Source organism: Polypterus senegalus, chromosome 11, assembly GCF_016835505.1.
Source record: "Polypterus senegalus isolate Bchr_013 chromosome 11, ASM1683550v1, whole genome shotgun sequence".
In the NCBI taxonomy this organism is placed as follows: Eukaryota; Metazoa; Chordata; class Cladistia; order Polypteriformes; family Polypteridae; genus Polypterus; species Polypterus senegalus.
Genome location: NC_053164.1, coordinates 77,022,432 through 77,040,765, shown reverse-complemented (window position 1 = coordinate 77,040,765; position 18,334 = coordinate 77,022,432). Strand labels below are relative to the sequence as shown.

Sequence of the window (18,334 nt, the reverse complement as noted above, 5' to 3'; positions counted from 1 at the left end):
TTGCACTGGTGCATTTGTGTCTCCCATAAAAGTAGATTCACTTGAAATCACTTTGTGATTTTGCACGGGTAAAAACGTCTGCTGAAGTGTCAGATTCTTCTTTAACTCTTCTGCTTTTTGTATCTTGTGCATTGCATTCAGGTCTTTCAGGTTATCTTGATGATTTGTCTCATAGTGCCGTCTTAGATTAAATTCTGTAATTACAGCCAAATTAGCTCCACAAATGAGACACACGGGTTTACTGGCAACGTCAGTAAACATATACTCGGCCTCCCATCGGTTTTTAAAGGCTCCATGTTCAGAATCACCTTTTCTCTTCGCATCGTGTGGGCTAGCTTCGCAATAACTTGCAGCATCATAAGCTAGACTTGATTAACATGGTAAGTGTTCGGCAAGGCAGCTGAAGCGCTGCATTATGGGATCTGTAGTTTGTGTTACCAGCGCTTCATATCTCCGGGCCATTAATAACAATAATATATTAAATGATCTCGCGGGCCGGATATAATTACACACCAGGTGGATGTGGCCTGTGGGCCTTGAGTTTGACACACATGGGCTAAGTAGAACTTGAAAAGATATATTTTTTCAAATGTGATTGCGCAATTCAGATCTAGTTGACACGCACTACAGTACATCGAGCCCACGTGCTATTGTGGCTTTGCCTGCGTGCCTCAATAAGTCATCCTCCCCTCGCTCTTACTTTTTTACCGTGCATCTAATGAATACACTGAGTATGGCTTTACTAAAGCAATCATTGATCACGAATAAAGTATCCATTATTCATAAAGCTTCAATTGGTGATTTGTCTTTCTGCGTTAACCGCATATTTTTTCATACGTCTCAAACCAAGGGGATGCGAGGCTAAAATGTATCGGGAAGCGCGCGTACATACTCGGTGCATCCCCTCTTGGGAATCGAACCTCGGAAGCCGGCGCTAGAGGCGAAGCCTCTACTATTGTGCCTCGCCGTGTGGTTTGTCTATTTGAGCGTAGCAGTGTAATTCAGTTTTTGTTCAGCACTCTTTGGAACTGCTGCTTTTTGTCTGCGCACTGCATCGGTTCACGTGAGCCGCTGAATATGGTTTTATATGTCACTCGCTCACTTCTAATTGTTTCGCTGCCTTCTTAATTATATAATGCATGTTTTCTTCAGTCCTTTTTGTATCTCTTCCTGGTTTTCTACGTAATGCGTGATTACGTGGGAGGCGTGATGATGTCACGCGAAACTCCGCCCCCCACGACTTTCGAGCTCAACTCCATTACAGTAAATGGAGAAAAATAGCTTCTAGTTATGACCATTACACGTACAATTTCGAAATGAAACCTGCCCAACTTTTGTAAGTAAGCTGTAAGGAATGAGCCTGCCAAATTTCAGCCTTCTACCTACACGGGAAGTTGGAGAATTAGTGATGAGTGAGTCAGTGAGGGCTTTGCCTTTTATTAGTATAGATTACTGAATAGTGAAGTATTAAGTTTGTCATTTGTCAGTTTAAGACCTACTGTGTATGTATAGATTATTGTGATCTGTTCTGTGCAATTTACAGCAAACACTTGTTTCACAGCATATTAAAAGTCTGAAAGTCTTGGCATTTATTGCACTTCAGTGCAATTTAATGAACCTTTATTGCCTTACTCACATGAAATCCGCACTTGTTCAGCAAAAGGCGGTGAAGTGGAGCATATCTGGGATACCATTGGCATTTTACTAGCTTGGAACATTCTCAGCTTTTGTACACAATTGTGAAGAGGAAGCCTGTGAATTAAGTTGCCATGGAAACCGTTTAAGCAGAGACTTGCTCTCTGTTCTTTTAGCTCTTGAACAATATGACTTTTCAAAAGATGTTTACATAACTGTACAAGCAGTTGGCGCAAATGATGGATTACTGAAAGCTGGTATTTTATAACTTCATGTACTAAAGTCATAATTTGTCAAAATGAAGGGTTATGATCCTAATTAGAATTTTGTTTGGTTATATGGGGTATACATTGAGAGAGCGAATTTTGTACTTGTATTTGCTCAAGTATTTGAGTAATAAAAATGTGTGCTATAAATTCTCCGTAAGCTAGGGTTTCCATGAGAGATTTGCAGCATTTATTCCTTAAAGTATTCATTCTTAAGACCACTTAATCCATTACAGAAAATTCAGAGAAACCCTTGTCAATAGAACGCTAGTCCAATTGTAGGGTATCTGTACAGAGACACTCAATCTCACACTGAAGTCAACATTAATTCATGGATTTCCTCGAGGTCATGATGATCAAAGTATTGCATTCAAAATACAGTATATTGAAATTCATTCAGCTCATTCATTGTTTACAACTTCACTCTTATGGTTGTATACAAGACGTGATACTGTTTAAAATGTGCAGACTGAGGCAGAGAGGGAAAGAAGTGAGAGACTGAAATTGTGCACCAAACTTGAGGCACAAAAATAAGACAAGTGTCCAGGTAAAGCAGGTGTGACTAACGTGGCGCTTCAGACACATGCACATGTACATAGTTGAGAGTTCAAGTAAAGTGATTTTTTATTGTACAAAATAACATTTTCAGGATCATTATAGTAGAATTATTTGAATTGCTCCATTTTCTTGATCTCTAATTTCTGCAGTTTTCAGATTTTTAGTTAAGAGAATATACTTTTCATTTTTGTAGGTATTCCATAAACGTTTAAAATAAGTCTAAGTCTAATTATATTTTTTAAGCTAATTTTTATATAATGGATTTAAACTAGCAGTTTAAACTAACAGTTGTTAATGAAAATATAAATGTTTGTTTGATTCATGGACACCAGTGAAAAGAGTGTTCAAACCTTCCTACTCTACACTTACCAAAAGTTTGAAAACTTATTTTTTGCATATTTAAAGCTATGGTGTTGTGTTCTGTGTGGCACAGTATGCATTTCCAATTTTTCAAACATTTTCTTACTAGTATGGAGTAAAGGTCTGTGACCAAATCTGTTTATAGTACAGGGTGAGTGTAATGGGTGGGGCGTCAAGTTATGATGTATTACTGCCTTAATAATAAAGCAATACGAGAAGTTAGTCTCGTCTGAAGCGGAGCTCTGTTAGCAGCGGCTTTATTTTTTCTTTTATTTCTTATTATCCTGAGGTATCCTTTATTTACCCAACCCGAGGAGTTTCTACTACAGTATATAAACATGAGTAACAAGAAAGGCGGTCAGAAAGAAAGGAAAAGCAACCTAAAACTACACCCAAGTCTAGACAGACATCAAGCCCAAGTGCAAAGTACGGCCTTTCAGAGACTGACCTGGAACAGCCAGGCGAAAGCACAGACTTCCCAGGATCTCGCTCCACTGCATCATCTCCAGTCGAGAGTGAAAATGGGAGCGAAGGTGCAAGTGATGCAGGTCACGATTGCTCACAGATTCCAGAAGATCACTTGAAACTAGAGATGACCTTGCAGTCCGCGCATTCATCTCCTTCTCACGAGCCAGAAGCATCAGCTGTAGTGGGGGTTGCCACTTCACCCCTGGAGCATGAAAGCTGAAACTATATTTGTCCGAACTGAAGGAAATGATCACAACATTGGCCACGGCCTCGGCCATAAGTGAGCTCAGACATTCAGAAAAATATGAAAGAAAAAATGGCTTTTATATAAATTTGTTTTGATGCAGTCTTTAAAGATATGCTGAGAAAAATTGAGGAACAAATTCAGGAAAATGCGTCTAAACTGAGAGAACTTGCTGATCAGCTGGAAGACGTTTAAGTAAACATTCATGGCTCGAATTGAAACAGTGGAACATTTGGCATCTAATGCGGATGGAAAAGCTGCAGCTGTGAATACGGAATGCGTAAAGCTCGGAGTCAGACTTGTGGCTCTGGAAGATGGATGCAGAAGGAATAATATTAGAATTGAAGGTCTACCTGAGAATCGTGAAAGTCCAAATCCAGTGAAACTTTATAGCTGAACTATTCTCAAAAATAATCGGAGAGGACTTTATATCAGATACCGTGATAGCGGCAGCTTATCGCATACGTGGATCAAATACCTCTAAACCTAGGACTTTAATTGTCTGCTTTGAGAGATCACAGTTTAAGCTTAATGTAATGGAAGTTCTCACACAAACAAGAGATTATATTTGAAAATACATTCGTATATTCCCTGATTTCTCACCCTCAACAGCTGCTAAACATGCAGCTTTTTATAACATTACACAGCGGTTACGGAAAGCCGATATCAGATACAGCCTCTTGTATCCTGCCGAACTGATAGTGGATAATCAAGACCAATATCACATCTCCTCCTCCTCCTCCTACTGTCTGATCTGCTTGCAACGATACTGGTACCATAATTATACATCCTTTTTCTCTTCTCTGACACTTTTTTCGTTTGTTTTAATTACAATTATAGGCATATGTGTGGAAGAAATTAAAGTAGGTTTTTTATTTAATTTTTTTGTTGTTAACTATTCTAAAGGAGACTGTTTGTTTGTTTAACATCATACCCTTGGTTTATTATTGTTATTGCATTAGGGTTTACTATGCTTATCCAGGGCCACTTTTTAACACCATTTCCTGGGTTTACTGTCTTAATATTTCAAGACTGTTGATTATATTTTATGCTTATAGTATTTAGACTTTATCAGCAATAGATATCCCTACTTTTTAATCCTCAAATGCTGTTGCTGGGGGGCTTGTTTTGTTTTGGATGTGCTCCGTCTCTAGGTATGACAGAAGACTGGGACTTTTTGAAGTGGGGTCCAGCTTCACGTGGGGTGGCAAAATCAGGGGAGTGGGGGATAAGGGGGGAGAGAAAGAGAGCAAGCTATATCTAATCTATCCTTTTTAATCCTTTATAATTATAACTTCCAACGTAACAATCGGCTGCATGGCAATAACTCATGGGAAAATTGGAAATTAAGGTTAAAGCTGTCTCACTTCCAGTAAAGACTACAAAATGACATAAAACGTAGAATCAATGTCTCCATGATGGGGCAGTTAACTTTGTGAGCTGGAATGTTAAAGGCCTGAATCACAAATTAAAAAGTATTCTCTCACTTAACAGGTTTAAATGCTAAAATAGTATTTTTACAGGAGACCCATTTCCTAAGCAAGGATCAGTTCCAGCTGCAAAAAAGACTGGACAGGCCAAATGTTCCATTCCGACTTTGCAAAGAAAACCTAGAGGTGTGGGAATTCTCATGGGCAATTTTTTTTTTAACTGTAAAGTGATTTTGATAAATTTTTATGCACCCAATGTCGATGATAGGGAATTCATGCAAAATGTATTTGCGTCCATTCCCAATGTGAACACTCATAATTTATAATGGCTGGGGACTTTAATTGTGTGTTAAATCCACTCTTAGATAGGTCTCCTGTCACAGGGGGAATGACATCCAACACTGCAAAGACAATTGCACAGTTTTTAACTGTCCACAACCTATCGGACCCCTGGAGGCTTCTAAACCCAAAATTAAAAACGTATTCCTTGTACTCACCAGTGCATCATTGCTACTCAAGAATTGATTTCTTTATAGATGATGATTTCTTGCCTACAATTAAATCTTGCAAGTACGATGCCATTATTTCTGACCATTCCCCTCTGATCTTAGAGCTAAAATCATTATGCCCCACACACTCATCTCGCATATGACGTCTTAATCCACTTCTTTTAGCAGACGAGAACTGTATAGAATTCATATCCAAACAAATTCAGTCTCTTCCAAGAGACTAATGCATCCTCAGAGGTCTCTGCAGGAATTCTCTGGGAAATTCTAAAGGCCTTAAAAGGACAGATTATTTCATGTCTTTCCCACAGAAATAAATTAGAAACCAAGGCGGTATCAGAGCTAACCAGCGAAATTACTAGAACAGATGAAGAACATGCCAGGTGCCAAGTGAAGCTCTTCATAGGAAAAGGCAGGCTCTGCATTCAGAGCTCAACCTCTTAACAACCAAAGAAAATGAACTCATTTTTAAATCAAGACATTATTACTATGAACATGGAGAGAAAGCTAATAAGCTCTTAGCTCAGCAAATCCACAAGCAAGTAGTTCACACTGCACTCCCAGAAATCGCCAACACGATTGGAGATAAAATCATTGACCATAAAAATATAATGCACACATTTAGAGACTACTAGAAGTCCTTATATTTTACTGAGTTTAATGAAGACCACGCACAATCGAATGCATTTCTGGATACATTACTGATACCACAAATAGATACTTTTAGTGCAAGGGAACTGGATAAATCTCTGGCGCTATCAGAATTACTAGATGCTATAAAATCACTTCAAAGCAGGAAGGCAGCAGCGCCTGATGGCTACCCTGTAGAATTTTATAATAAATACTCCACTCCGCTAGCTCCCCTATTAGCAACTTTTACAGAAGCTAGAGACAGTCAAATTCTACCTCAAACTTTTCGCCAAGCATTAATCGCTGTCTTTCCCAAACAAAATAAGAACTTATAATGTGCATCATACAGACCAATTTCACTTCTGAATAATATTAAGATACTCTAGTCCTAGCTAGAAGGATGGAGAAAGTGCTGCCTTCGGTAATATCAAGATCAAACTGGATTTATTAAAGGCTGACACTTAGCTTCCAATCTTCGACACCTGTTTAATGTAATTCTATTCACCAGCAAAGTCAAACACCCCGAAGATGATACAGTAATCTCTTGCTATATCGCACTTCGACTTTCGCGGCTTCACTCTATCGCGGATCTTATATGTAAGCATATATAAATATATAATGCAGATATTTTTGCTGCTTCGTGGGTTTCTGCGGACAATGGGTCTTTTTCCTTCTGGTACATGCTTCCTCAGTTGGTTTGCCCAGTTGATTTCATACAAGATACGCTATTGGCGGATGGCTGAGAAGCTAACCAATCAGAGCACGCAGTTAAGTTCCTGTGTGCTGATTGGCTCAGTGACGGAGCGCCGAATTCGATTCCGCGAGATTAACCAGGAAGTCTCATCTCGCTCATTCAGCATCAACATGTTTCACTGTGTAAAGAGTTAACTTTTGTAAGTGCTCTTTTGTGTTTCTTTGTGCATAGTCAAGCCCTTCATTATGGCTCCAAAACGATCTGCTCCTGCTACTGCTTCAGGGGCCATGCCCAAGTGCCAACGAAAGATGCAAACGATTGCCGAAAAGGTAAGTTTTGGATAAGTTGAAGGAAGGGAAAAGCTACACCTCTGTAGGATGCCATTATGGCATCAATGAGTCCACGATTCTGTTTATTTATAAAGGAGGAAAAGAATATAAGATCTACGGCCGCAGTGTCCTTTTAAGCAGGGCGCACAATGAGTTGGAAGTGGATGTAATAAGGCAGTAGTCCGGATGGAATCTGCTTTAGGGATTTAGATTGAAGACTGCTGGAAGAACAACAACGGCGGTGCTACACAGTCGCCTGAAGAGGCTCCTTTAGAAGAGCTGTGACACTCTCCTTTGTTGTGCAGTAAAACTAAACTCATTGTTTTCAGACAAGTCTTTGTGTCATTGTAGTGAGTAACCATAATTAATTGCCTATGTACAGTACTTAGTACATGTACGTACGGTTAGTGTCACTGTACACACATTTACTGTATACAATTTTTCTTGCATTGTACATATTGCTGGTGGCCTGTCTGTCATCATGGCTGTAACATATGTGATATCGGAGACGCTCGATATCTTTAAAATAATATTTAGATTTTACAGTATATAAACAGTGTGTTTACATACGTAATTTCAATGAATCTTACCTAATATCTAAGAGAATACAAAGGGTTTATGCTGTATAACTGTACGGGAAATGTTTGTAAGAGTGTGGGAGTTTTTATAAGGGCTTAAAATACATAAAAATAACCATATAAACCTATGGTTTTTATTTTGCGGATTTTCACCTTTTTGCGGGGCGTTCTGGAATGCAACCCCCGCTATCGAGGAGGGATTACTGTAGTATCATTAGATGCAGAAAAAGTATTTGACATGATTGAATGGAACTACCTTTTCAATACATTAGAGAAATTTGGGTTTGGCCTGAACATTTGTGCATGGATCAAACTACTGTATACCAATCCAGAAGCTTCAATTTGTATTAACATGTGTTCAGACTACTTTAAACTAGAATGTGGTACCTGACAAGGATGCCCTTTGTCACCACTGCTATTTGCAATCGCCATTGAACCACTGGCAGTTCACTGTCGAAATGCTTATCAGATAAAGAGGATTATCGGAGAAGGACTTGAACAGAAAAATTCTCTACATGCAGATGATATGGTACTGTATGTATCAGACCCAGAAAATGCTGTGCCTGCAGTCTTAATAGCGCTTACAGAATTTCAAAAGATCTCTGGTCTCAGAATTAATTTGAATAAAAGTATGCTCTTTCCAGTGAATTGTCAAGCATAAAATATTAGATTGGACACCTTCCCTTTTATCATTGCAGATCAGTTTAAATACCTAGAGGTAAATGTCACAAGTAAACATAAAGCTCTTTATCAACAAAATTTCACCATCTGAAAAAAATTTAAGCAAGATTTGCATAAATGGTCAGCCCTTCATTTGAATCTAGCTGGAAGAATTAACATTCTCTTTATTTCAAAACATTCCAATATACATTAATAAATCATTTTTAAGCAAATAGATTCAACCATAACCTCATTTATTATCAAAACATCCAAGTATCCAAAGAGCGACCCTACAAAGACCTAAGGCAGAATGTGGCATAGCTCTACCTAACTTTCAGTTTTATTACTGGGCAGCAAACATACAAGCTATAAAAACCTGGCCAGAAATAGATGAACATACATTGGTCTGCAATAGAAATAAAATCCTGCAGTACTTCTTTATATTCCCTGCTTTGTGCCCCAATAAATGTGAGAAGAGAATCCTTTTCCCCAACATAAATGCTTATTCTAAAATGTTAAGATCCTGCCATCTTTTAAAAGGTTTTGATCAGATCTTCTAGATGAGAATTTGATTTCCCCCCTACCCCCCCTCTTTTTCAATTGGTATATAACATCAGTTACCTGTTGACTTAAGAGGTGGGATAGGATTCTTCTAGTTGAGCAGGATAAGTCTCTGTGCTAATAGTGAAGTAAAGGTAATTTTAGTTTTTGTCCTTCTCCACTTTAAGCCCATCTGGGAGTACACCAAGCACAGCTGTTAATGGATTAGGAGTGACTGACACTATTGCCGTCTGAAAGGAATTGAACTGTTTTGCTCTGTTTGCAATGATTATAGTAAGCAATAATGCAATGATATGAAATAAATGAGAGAAGGGAAGGACCAAGAGGTACAAATACGTTCTGAAAAATGAAAAGTCTACAGTATGTTAAAGATTTGTTTTGGAAGAATGAAAGCACTGACATTATCAGCGACGCCTGGCTTTTAATTACGAAACTGTCTGGAATAAAAACCTACACCCACAGCGGAGCTCCAGCACTGGAGTATTGCACCCCTGATCCATGACTACTTAATGGGAACACCCATGGAAAAATTGTCTGCTATTCTGTTGTACACATTTAAGTGCACATAACTTACATTTCCTAATATGCCATACAGTATACTGTAAATTGGATTTTTTTTATGACTTTGAAATGTTCTCTAGAATTTTATTCTCCCCCTTTTTAAAATTGCAAACACAGTAATGATCAACATTACAGTTGTAGCTATCTTGGAACCATGAGTCACTGCTGTTTGCATTAGCACTTAAGCGCATGCTCCCAACCTTCAGCATCAGTATACGTTTTATATGGCTTTTGTTTGAAGAAGTTTTCTTGTCATTTTTTTTCTTGAGTATTTTAAATTTAGAATAGGCATTTGTATGAGTAACATGTACTAATAATTTAAATGTTAAAATAGGGAAAAAAATCTATTGGTATTCCAGGTTCTTCAGATTTGGGCTGCATTAAGTGGTATAGGATATGCTTATCTATCCTAACATTAGCATGGAGAGGAATCTGGAGGTTGGCGAATAGTCATATGTGAATATGACATGGAGATAAGAGGAGTCAAGTGTTGCATGGCTGAAGTGCTGTTGTGCCATGCTTATTATGGCCAGGGTTGTCAGGATCGACAGCTATTTCAAGATTTTCCAAGTAATCGGCTTCCGTAATCTTGCTTGTCAATAAACCAGTTTTATCCTTGTTTAGTCTAGGGCTATTAAACAATTTTAGTACTTTTTTAGTGTATCCATCTTTTAAAATTAAGATTTTTGTGTATGCAAATTTAATGAGATTAACTCAACTTATTTTTTTCTTCATTATAGCTTACTTGTGGATTTTCCAAAGGATTCTGTTAATTAGTTAATTGCAGTAACATGGAAACAGTTGCACATTAATATTTATAATAAAATACTTACTTTTGAATATTAAAGAAAACCAGTTTAAGGATTTGAGAGAGACCAGTCTTATTCAACATTTTATTTTTTTTATCTTGTTACAAGGATGTAATTAACCAGAATCGTCTTTCAAATTATAAATTAGGTGACTGTTGCAGCATTCCATGGCCAGAATTTCCCATCTTCACAAGTTTAGCCAGTGTTACTAATAGTTCCAGCTCATTCATAATAAAAACTATTAAGATGATTGAACTTTAAAAAGTTTTAATGTATTTTACTTAGACTGACTTAATCTCTGCATGTCTTCCCAGCTATTGCCACAGTGTGGTTTCACAATTTTTAAAGAGTAATTCCATTTTGCGGTTCAACAATTGTAATTTTCAGTTTGCCCATAGGTTCTCCTTGTTAATATCCATGCACCATGACAAGGCATGAAAGTACTTTTAAAATGCAGTAGCAGAAATGAACAAATCTGGTGGCTAAAAAGAATCTCACCAGTTTGGCCAAGAAGAACCTCACCAGTTTGCAATTCTATGGCTTCACCGCAAATAAACGCAGTAAGCCAAAAGAGTTAATGAAAGTTATCTGTTGATTAAGCAGGAAGAGTGTTGAGAAAAATTCACAAATGACCAGTTTGCATGGTTGTTTGTGTGTATGCCATGCCAGGGACTGTGCCAGTTTTGCCAATATTACTAGCACAAGCGCTAATTGCTTATCTCACCAAGTGTCATTTTTCCAGATTTGGTTTTAAAATAAGCACAAAATATAAGCTGGGAACTTTCATACCACAGCTGTTTAAATGTTGTTACTTTATGCATTCCCTCAGGTGTCATTTTAAAGCAGTGTGGGTTGTGTGTTTTTGATATATTTTTTTTTTTAATACTGTGTGTACAGTATATAAAGCCACAAACCTCAGCTTTCAGCTCATCCCAAACAGCAACTTACCAATGACTGTGCTGATCAGTTGCTTCCTACAGAAAAATTTAAATGGTGTGTCTTTTTGGTGGTGATAATCTGTGTGAAATTCCTTTAGGGATGGTGATGAGGATGTGCAACCCATAGATTTCTATGCTGCACTGAGGATAGCCATATTTTATTTCAGTTTCATAGTGTTTCTGTTGTGGTAGACTGATGTACTGGATTTCCCCCACAAAGCCTATCACAGAGTACAACATACATTAAATATACTGGCTTACGAATGGTTTGCTTATTCTACTAAACTTGGGTAAGTTGGTAAAGCCAGTGCTTGTGGCAAGACACAGTAACACCTTCAGAATTCTTTTCCACAGGTATACATTTTTAAAAAATTGCATGTCTTCTCAGCAGAAGCCGTGGTCTTTCACAAATCTAAAAAAAAAAATCGAGGTGATTCATACAGAGACTGGTTGTGGTCATTGAACAGTCCAAGCAGAATGTTATCCCACCAGTCTTGACAGTTTTCATGCATACAGACTGAGTGCAGCACACTTAGTAGCTTTGACGAAAACTGTAACGGTTATAGCAATAGCTATACCTCTCTCGTCATCTCCTAATATTCCACAGAACACTTCTTTGGGGAGTCACTATCAGTAAAAAGGCATAAAGCATATGAAATGGTACACCATTTTGGAATCCATAATAGAGGAAATTGTCAGATTTCAAATTTATATATTCCAAGGGAAAATTTTTATAATTTGATTTGCTCTCCTAAGGACATGTTAATAGCCTGTTTTATACAGAAATGGATACAAGTGCCAAGGGTAAATGTGTTATGTATTATGTTTTATCGTTCGGTTCATGTCATCAGCAAAGTAACATCTATCAGCAACGTAATCAGTTGCCAATTAATATAGCTCAGCAGGGCCAAGTCCAACATACATGGTAATGTGTAGAATCTATGAACAATCAAAAAATCCTTGTACTGCATTTTGCACTTTGTTACTGAAGTAGGTTTTAGTATTTCAGATTCATAAAGTTTTGAGCATAGTAACTGATTAAAGCAAATCTTGTAAGACATCAGTACAGATGGTTTTTGATGGTGTACTTTTTGGTTTAATTTGCTAGTAAAGATTTTGAGATTAATACCAAATTATAAAAAAAACACATACTAATCCTTTGTATATAAACCCCAAGCATAACATTTCAGGATGTTTTATGAAGTTTGACTCTAGTATGGGACAATTTGTTTTCTTCTGAGTTGACATGTTAATGAAGTGATAATAGTTAAGAATCTGTTTCACGATTGCAATCACTTGGAAATGAGGTGGCATGAAAATGATTATAGTAGCTTTGTTTCTCCTTTTAATCTGTCTGATTACTGTATGTGTACTACTCCAAATGTTTGTTAACTGCTTGAATAGCTGATCATGCATGTAAACTTGAACTTCTGAGGTTCACAATTTTCTGCCCTAAATTTTATTGCTCTCGCTCATAAGGAATATTGCCGCTTGTGTGCAGCATTGCAGCTGATGGGCTGTGTGCAATACCATGACAATTAAAAGGTAATTATGATAAATCTTCTGAAAGGAGTAGCATCTGTTTTGCCTCAACTAATTACTCCAGCTCATTGTCATTAATTTTATTTTGTTACTTGTTGGATGGGTTTGTCATGTAAACATTAAGCTTCCTTTTGTTTCCTATTGATGGTGCATATATTAGTGCTACATTTGAAATTAAATAATAAAAAAAAAAAAAAAATCACTGATGTATGCTAAAGGCAGTGCCCTAATGTTTTATTTGTATAACTTTTTTCTTCATTCTTCTGTCTGTGTGTTTAGGACTGCTATAATGCTAAAGAATAAGTACTACATAGTGTTGTTTTTTTTTTTTTTGCTCATTATAAAATATTCATTTTGACAGTTGTCTTAATTCTAATTCTTTTGGCTGCTCCATTAGGGGTTGCCACCTCGGATCATCTTTTTCCATATCTTTCTGTCCTCTGTATCTTGTTCTATGAAACCCATCACCTGCATGTCTTCTCTCACCACATCCATAAACCTCCTCTTAGGCCTCCGTCTTTTCCTCTTACCTGGCAGCTCTATCCTTCACATCCTTCTCCCAATATACTCGGCATCTCTCCTCTGCACATGTCCAAACCAACTCAATCTCGCCTCACTGACTTTGTCTTCCAACCATCCCAATTTGTGCTGACCCTCTAATGTACTCTTTTCTAATCCTGTCCATCCTCGTCATACCCAATGCAGATCTTAACATCTTTAACTCTGTCACCTCCAGCTCCGTCTCCTGCTTTCTGGTCAATGCCACCGTCTCTAACCCATATAACCTAGCTGGTCTCGCTATGGTCCTGTAGACCTTCCCTTTCACTCTACCTGATAACGGTCTGTCACGAGTCACTCTTGACACTCTTCTCCACCTGCACTTTTTTTTATTTTTTTTTTTATATAACCTCTCTTCCACAATCCCCATTTCTCTGTACTGTTGATCCCAAGTATTTTTAAACTTGTCCACCTTCGCCAACTCTACTCTATGCATCCTCACCATTCCACTCGGCTTCCTCTCATTACTGGGTTTAATTCCGTATAAAATTGTACACTTATTCCACTGTTCATTCCTGGTAAAAGATGCTAGTTCTTCTTCTATATCCTGCTTTCTTTTGTTCCCCAACGTTATCTATTTCTTTTTTCCAATGTAAGATTCTTAACTGAAGTTAACATTTGATTGCATGGAATTTGCACACCAGTGGAGTGCTAAATTGCAGCTTTATCTTTAAACCTAAATGTAAATGACTGGTAAAATCCTGTGTAATGTATTTCATTCAGATTCAATTTCTTTTGGAAATTAACTTTGGAAAGTACTTAACATTTTGTATTTAACATATTACACTACGTAAATAAGTTTGATAATGTTTATGTATGTGTTTTTATTAACAAAGAATTTTGTGTGTTCTAAAACCTTTAATGAAGGTCCACTCTTTCAGGTGCTACACAAATCCCTTAACTTTTTTGCTGAAAACCTTTTTAAAATTGTATTCATTTCTTTTAGTGTGGATTTGGTTCATGCCCAAATTCATGTGGCAGAAGGAAAAAGTTTACCAGACTTGGGGCTTAAACAGGAAAACATTCGTATCAATGGCTGTGCTATTCAGTGCCGTGTGACAACAGAGGATCCAGCCCGGGGGTTCCAGCCAGACACTGGTCGCATTGAGGTAGGAAAAGTAACTGGACACTAATGATTACAGGGATTCTTTTATTTACCTAAATTTATTATTATTGATGACCCATAAGCTCCCTAAAACTATTTGTTTCCTTACTTTTAACATACATACATACAGTTAAATGTACCCATAATCATTCATTTTAGTAATTGGGCCTCAACCAAAGAAGGAAATTCATAGTAAAGATTGAGGTTGTCTGGCTTTTTGTAAAATTTAAATTGCTTTGGTCTTATTTAATCTACTTCAGCTAATAGGAGTGGAAAGCACAGTGCTCAGTTGTAACATTGCCACACGTGTGTAACCTGGAGTTAGGAGGCATGTCTGTGTTCTTCCTTAACTCTGAAAATGAATTGTGCATTTTTATTTTCCCCAGAAGGCATAAGTGGTTATAAAATAGAAACCCACAATTCTTCTTTATTAGTTGAGCCTTTTCTATGACCTGCTCTGACTACCAGTGTCTCTGAAACCATGTGTCCATTAAAGCTTTCTGGTTGAAATACTTGGCCAAGTCTTCAATCACTTCTGTTACTAGGGACATGCACAAATCACCTGAAGATGAATGAGAGTAACCTCTCACAGCGCTGTAGTAACTTGCCTTCTGATAGCCGCACTTACTGAAAGGTACACAAGCCCTTAATTTCTGTTGATTAGCGAGACTTCCATCTTTGCAGGTGAGGCAACTCTGGCACTGTTTGTTATGAGAAGTGAAATCTGAATGGTTAACTAGCAAGTGTGCTATTGTTGGGGTATCTGATGCTCATCAAGAGATTCCCTTTCCGGACACCTTTCACTTTTTTAGTGTATCCGTGGTTAATGCTTTGCAAGAGTTTTTAATTGCTGCCTGATTGCAAAACCCCTCTACTTTTACTTAATGTGGTATGTACAAAAGGTTGAAGCACAGGAAACAGACGTGACTGATTTGAGCCTAGATATATAGTATTAAATGCAAGCAGAACCAGGTTTGCTAAAAATATCACAATTACCGTTGATGTACTTGGAAATTTTACAAACTGGTTTTGCATTGGTTTCTACAAGACATTCTGTGCCATATTTGAATAATTTGATCAAATGTTATTTTTGTGTGTTTGTTTTTTCAGTCTTCCTAGCTCTGTGGTAGATCTACTTTGTCTTTAGCTTATCTTGCCATAAATGTTCCTGTGTTATAATGAGAAGTGAACAAATGCAAATTTTAAGATCAAATATTATCAATATGGCAATTTATTTACCCCATGCACAGTCACATTATATTATAGCACACTCAACTGTACTTGTTACTGATGAGCACATAGTGTATTTTTTCAGTGTCAAGTCAACTAAAGAGAGCTGTGTAGGGTACCAGACCCCAGAGCTTCCTGGATTTCATAATCGTTTTTCAAAATTTTTATTGTTTGAAAACCGTTAAAGTGAAACTACCTGAAGTGATTGCTGAAAACTATGCTATAAGTCAAGCAAATTTCATTTATTTACTTACTATTTTCTGTGGTTTGGGAAGGTGTATCCTGACACATTTTTCTCACTTTTTGCCAACAAAAGCAACTATTTTAAATTTCTGATTCTTACTTATTTGTCTTGTACTGGAAGTCTGTTGCATTGTCTCCCTTCCAGTTTACACTCTACATAATTCTCTGAGGTGCTCTAGTATTACACCCTATTTGTGACTCCTAATTCTTTTGCCTCGCAAACTGCTGTTTGTAGGTCAGGTAGTCCATGATCCAGGAGATTATGCGGCCATCAAAATACAAATCCTTCAGCTTTTTCCCCAGTCACTGAGAGAGAGAATGGTGTTAAAGGCACTGGAAAAATCGGACTATTATCCTGACTGTAGGTGCTGGCTTTGTCCAAATGGAAGTGGGCTCTGTAGAGCATATGGATCAGAGCATCCTCCATACCTAAATGTGCCCTGACAAACTGCAGAGGATCAAAAGTACTGAAACAGGGATCGGAGCTGTTTTGGGACCAGTGTCTAAAATGTCTTCATGTATGAAGTATGAGCAACTGGTCTAAAGTGCTTGGGATCACTTGAATGATTTTTCTTTATTACCGGGGACCACACAGGATGTATTCCTACAGTTGGGGAAACCTTCTGCAAACTTGAGGAAGGAGACGGATCCTGAAGGACCACACAGATCTGGCTGGGGGGTGTGTGTATGTATACATGTGTAGGTTTTTTTTTTTTCTTCCATCTTTGGGCTGATTCCATCAGACCCTGTAATGCTTTTGATGCTGCAGTATGTTGTTGTTGTGTGTTTTTTTTTTTTTCCCCCTATGAAGGTGGCTTTTGGTGTGAATTTGTCACATGGAGTCTTATGTCTCACAAATAAACCTAGCAAGAGTTCAATAGAATAGAATGTTTGGCAACTATCAATCAGAGGAAGATCATACAAAAATGGTCTTTGCTTGTATTGATTTGTTTACCTTATCGTAAACGCAGTTTAGGAACCCATATTTTTGCAGGTTGTGCCTGTTGTAATTCTTTGCTTACTATCCATAGTCCTTAACTTTTATCCTTCTTTAACTAGATTCCATTTGCTTCTGTCTAGTCTGCAAGTTCCATTAAATGCCAATCCCTACCGATAATGGAACTTGTTTTAATTCGATGGCTTTTTAGTGCTTTCGCTCTGCTTGAAGTCATTCTTACATTGTAGATGTTTCTTTTCTGAGAATAACATCCAAATGATTTGTGGCAGTTTAGTACTCTTTCTGTGTTTTTTACAAATTTTTTTTTTGGATAAGAAAAACTTTATAACAAGAAGCAAATACTTCTAATAGAATGTATACAGTTGAGTATTAAACAATATATATGGCCACTTCCTCCCTTATAGGCAAGAAAACCAATTGCCATGTTTTTATTCCTTAAAACTCCACAACGAAGAAACAGGGGTCAGCTAATAACAGACCAAAATGAAAGTATGGTGACAGTTTTTAAATTTTGGGCTAACCTGTGTTGGAAATAATGGTGCTTCTGATGCACAGTGCATTGTATGTTATAATTGTATGCTGCCAAATAGTTCTTTTGTGCCACAAAACTTCATAGGCACTTGGAAATTTTAATCTGTTAGATGTGTTATCAGTTTTACCTTTTGCAGTGGAGGTAATTAAATTTGGTAAAACTCCCTCTTTCCTTTATATTTCTCTGTAGAAGGGCATCTCCTTTCAGTAGACTTGCGTTAAGATAACTGAAGCACACTCATTTTAGGCAACAGCGTAATAAAACTTATTGGTAAATGCGATGATTATAGAGACGTAACTGCCTATGTATTGACAGAAGGCAGGATGCAAAACCGGTGAGACTGATGAGCATACATCATGGAAGAGCTTGGCTGTTTACTAGCTATTTAGAATTCTAATTTATCTTGGCATAAAATCATTTTACAGTACCATGTGTTTAAGGTTGGTGTCTGTTGTATGGAGGAGTTTGTTGTTGCTTCAGTTTCAAGTGGAGAATTCTTGTTGCACTGGAGTACAGTTTCTTTTCTTACGTGGCCCTTTGTCTGTGGTGTGCTGCCTTTCTCAGCTCGCTGTTAGACTCTATGCTGTGCATTCTGCAGCTTCACAGAGAAATTCATTACTCTTTTTGGCACAAAAGTGTAAATTGTGAAATTCCCTTTTTGAAGTAATGTTTCTCAGTCTTCTCACACTGGACTCTGAAGTACTGTAGCTCTAAGATCCACTCTGCCAAGCGAAACTCTGTGCGAATGACAGTGTGTCCAGCTCCAAGGCTTTATGGAGAGTAGGTTTCAGGCCAGTGAAAATTAGTAAGGTCCTTGCTCTGCTGAGAGCAGATGGCTTCTCACTCCAAAGAGTGGCTTGTCTGCTTTCTCTTGACCCAAAGAACAGAGAATTTCAGCTTCTCCAATCAGTGCATTGTGTGCTTTTTGGCTTCCCAACA

General features: G+C 37.6%; 1 protein-coding gene across 4 annotated transcripts in view; it reads left to right on the top strand.

Annotated features, from left to right (window-relative positions):
* pcxa (pyruvate carboxylase a) overlaps positions 1–18,334 on the top strand; it is a 596,757-nt gene that overhangs the window by 112,381 nt on the left and 466,042 nt on the right. For all 4 annotated transcript variants that reach the window (XM_039769066.1, XM_039769065.1, XM_039769063.1 and 1 more), the window contains exon 8: positions 14,274–14,436. In XM_039769066.1, the coding sequence (XP_039625000.1) occupies positions 14,274–14,436 (163 nt within the window). The remainder of the gene's footprint in view (positions 1–14,273; positions 14,437–18,334) is intronic.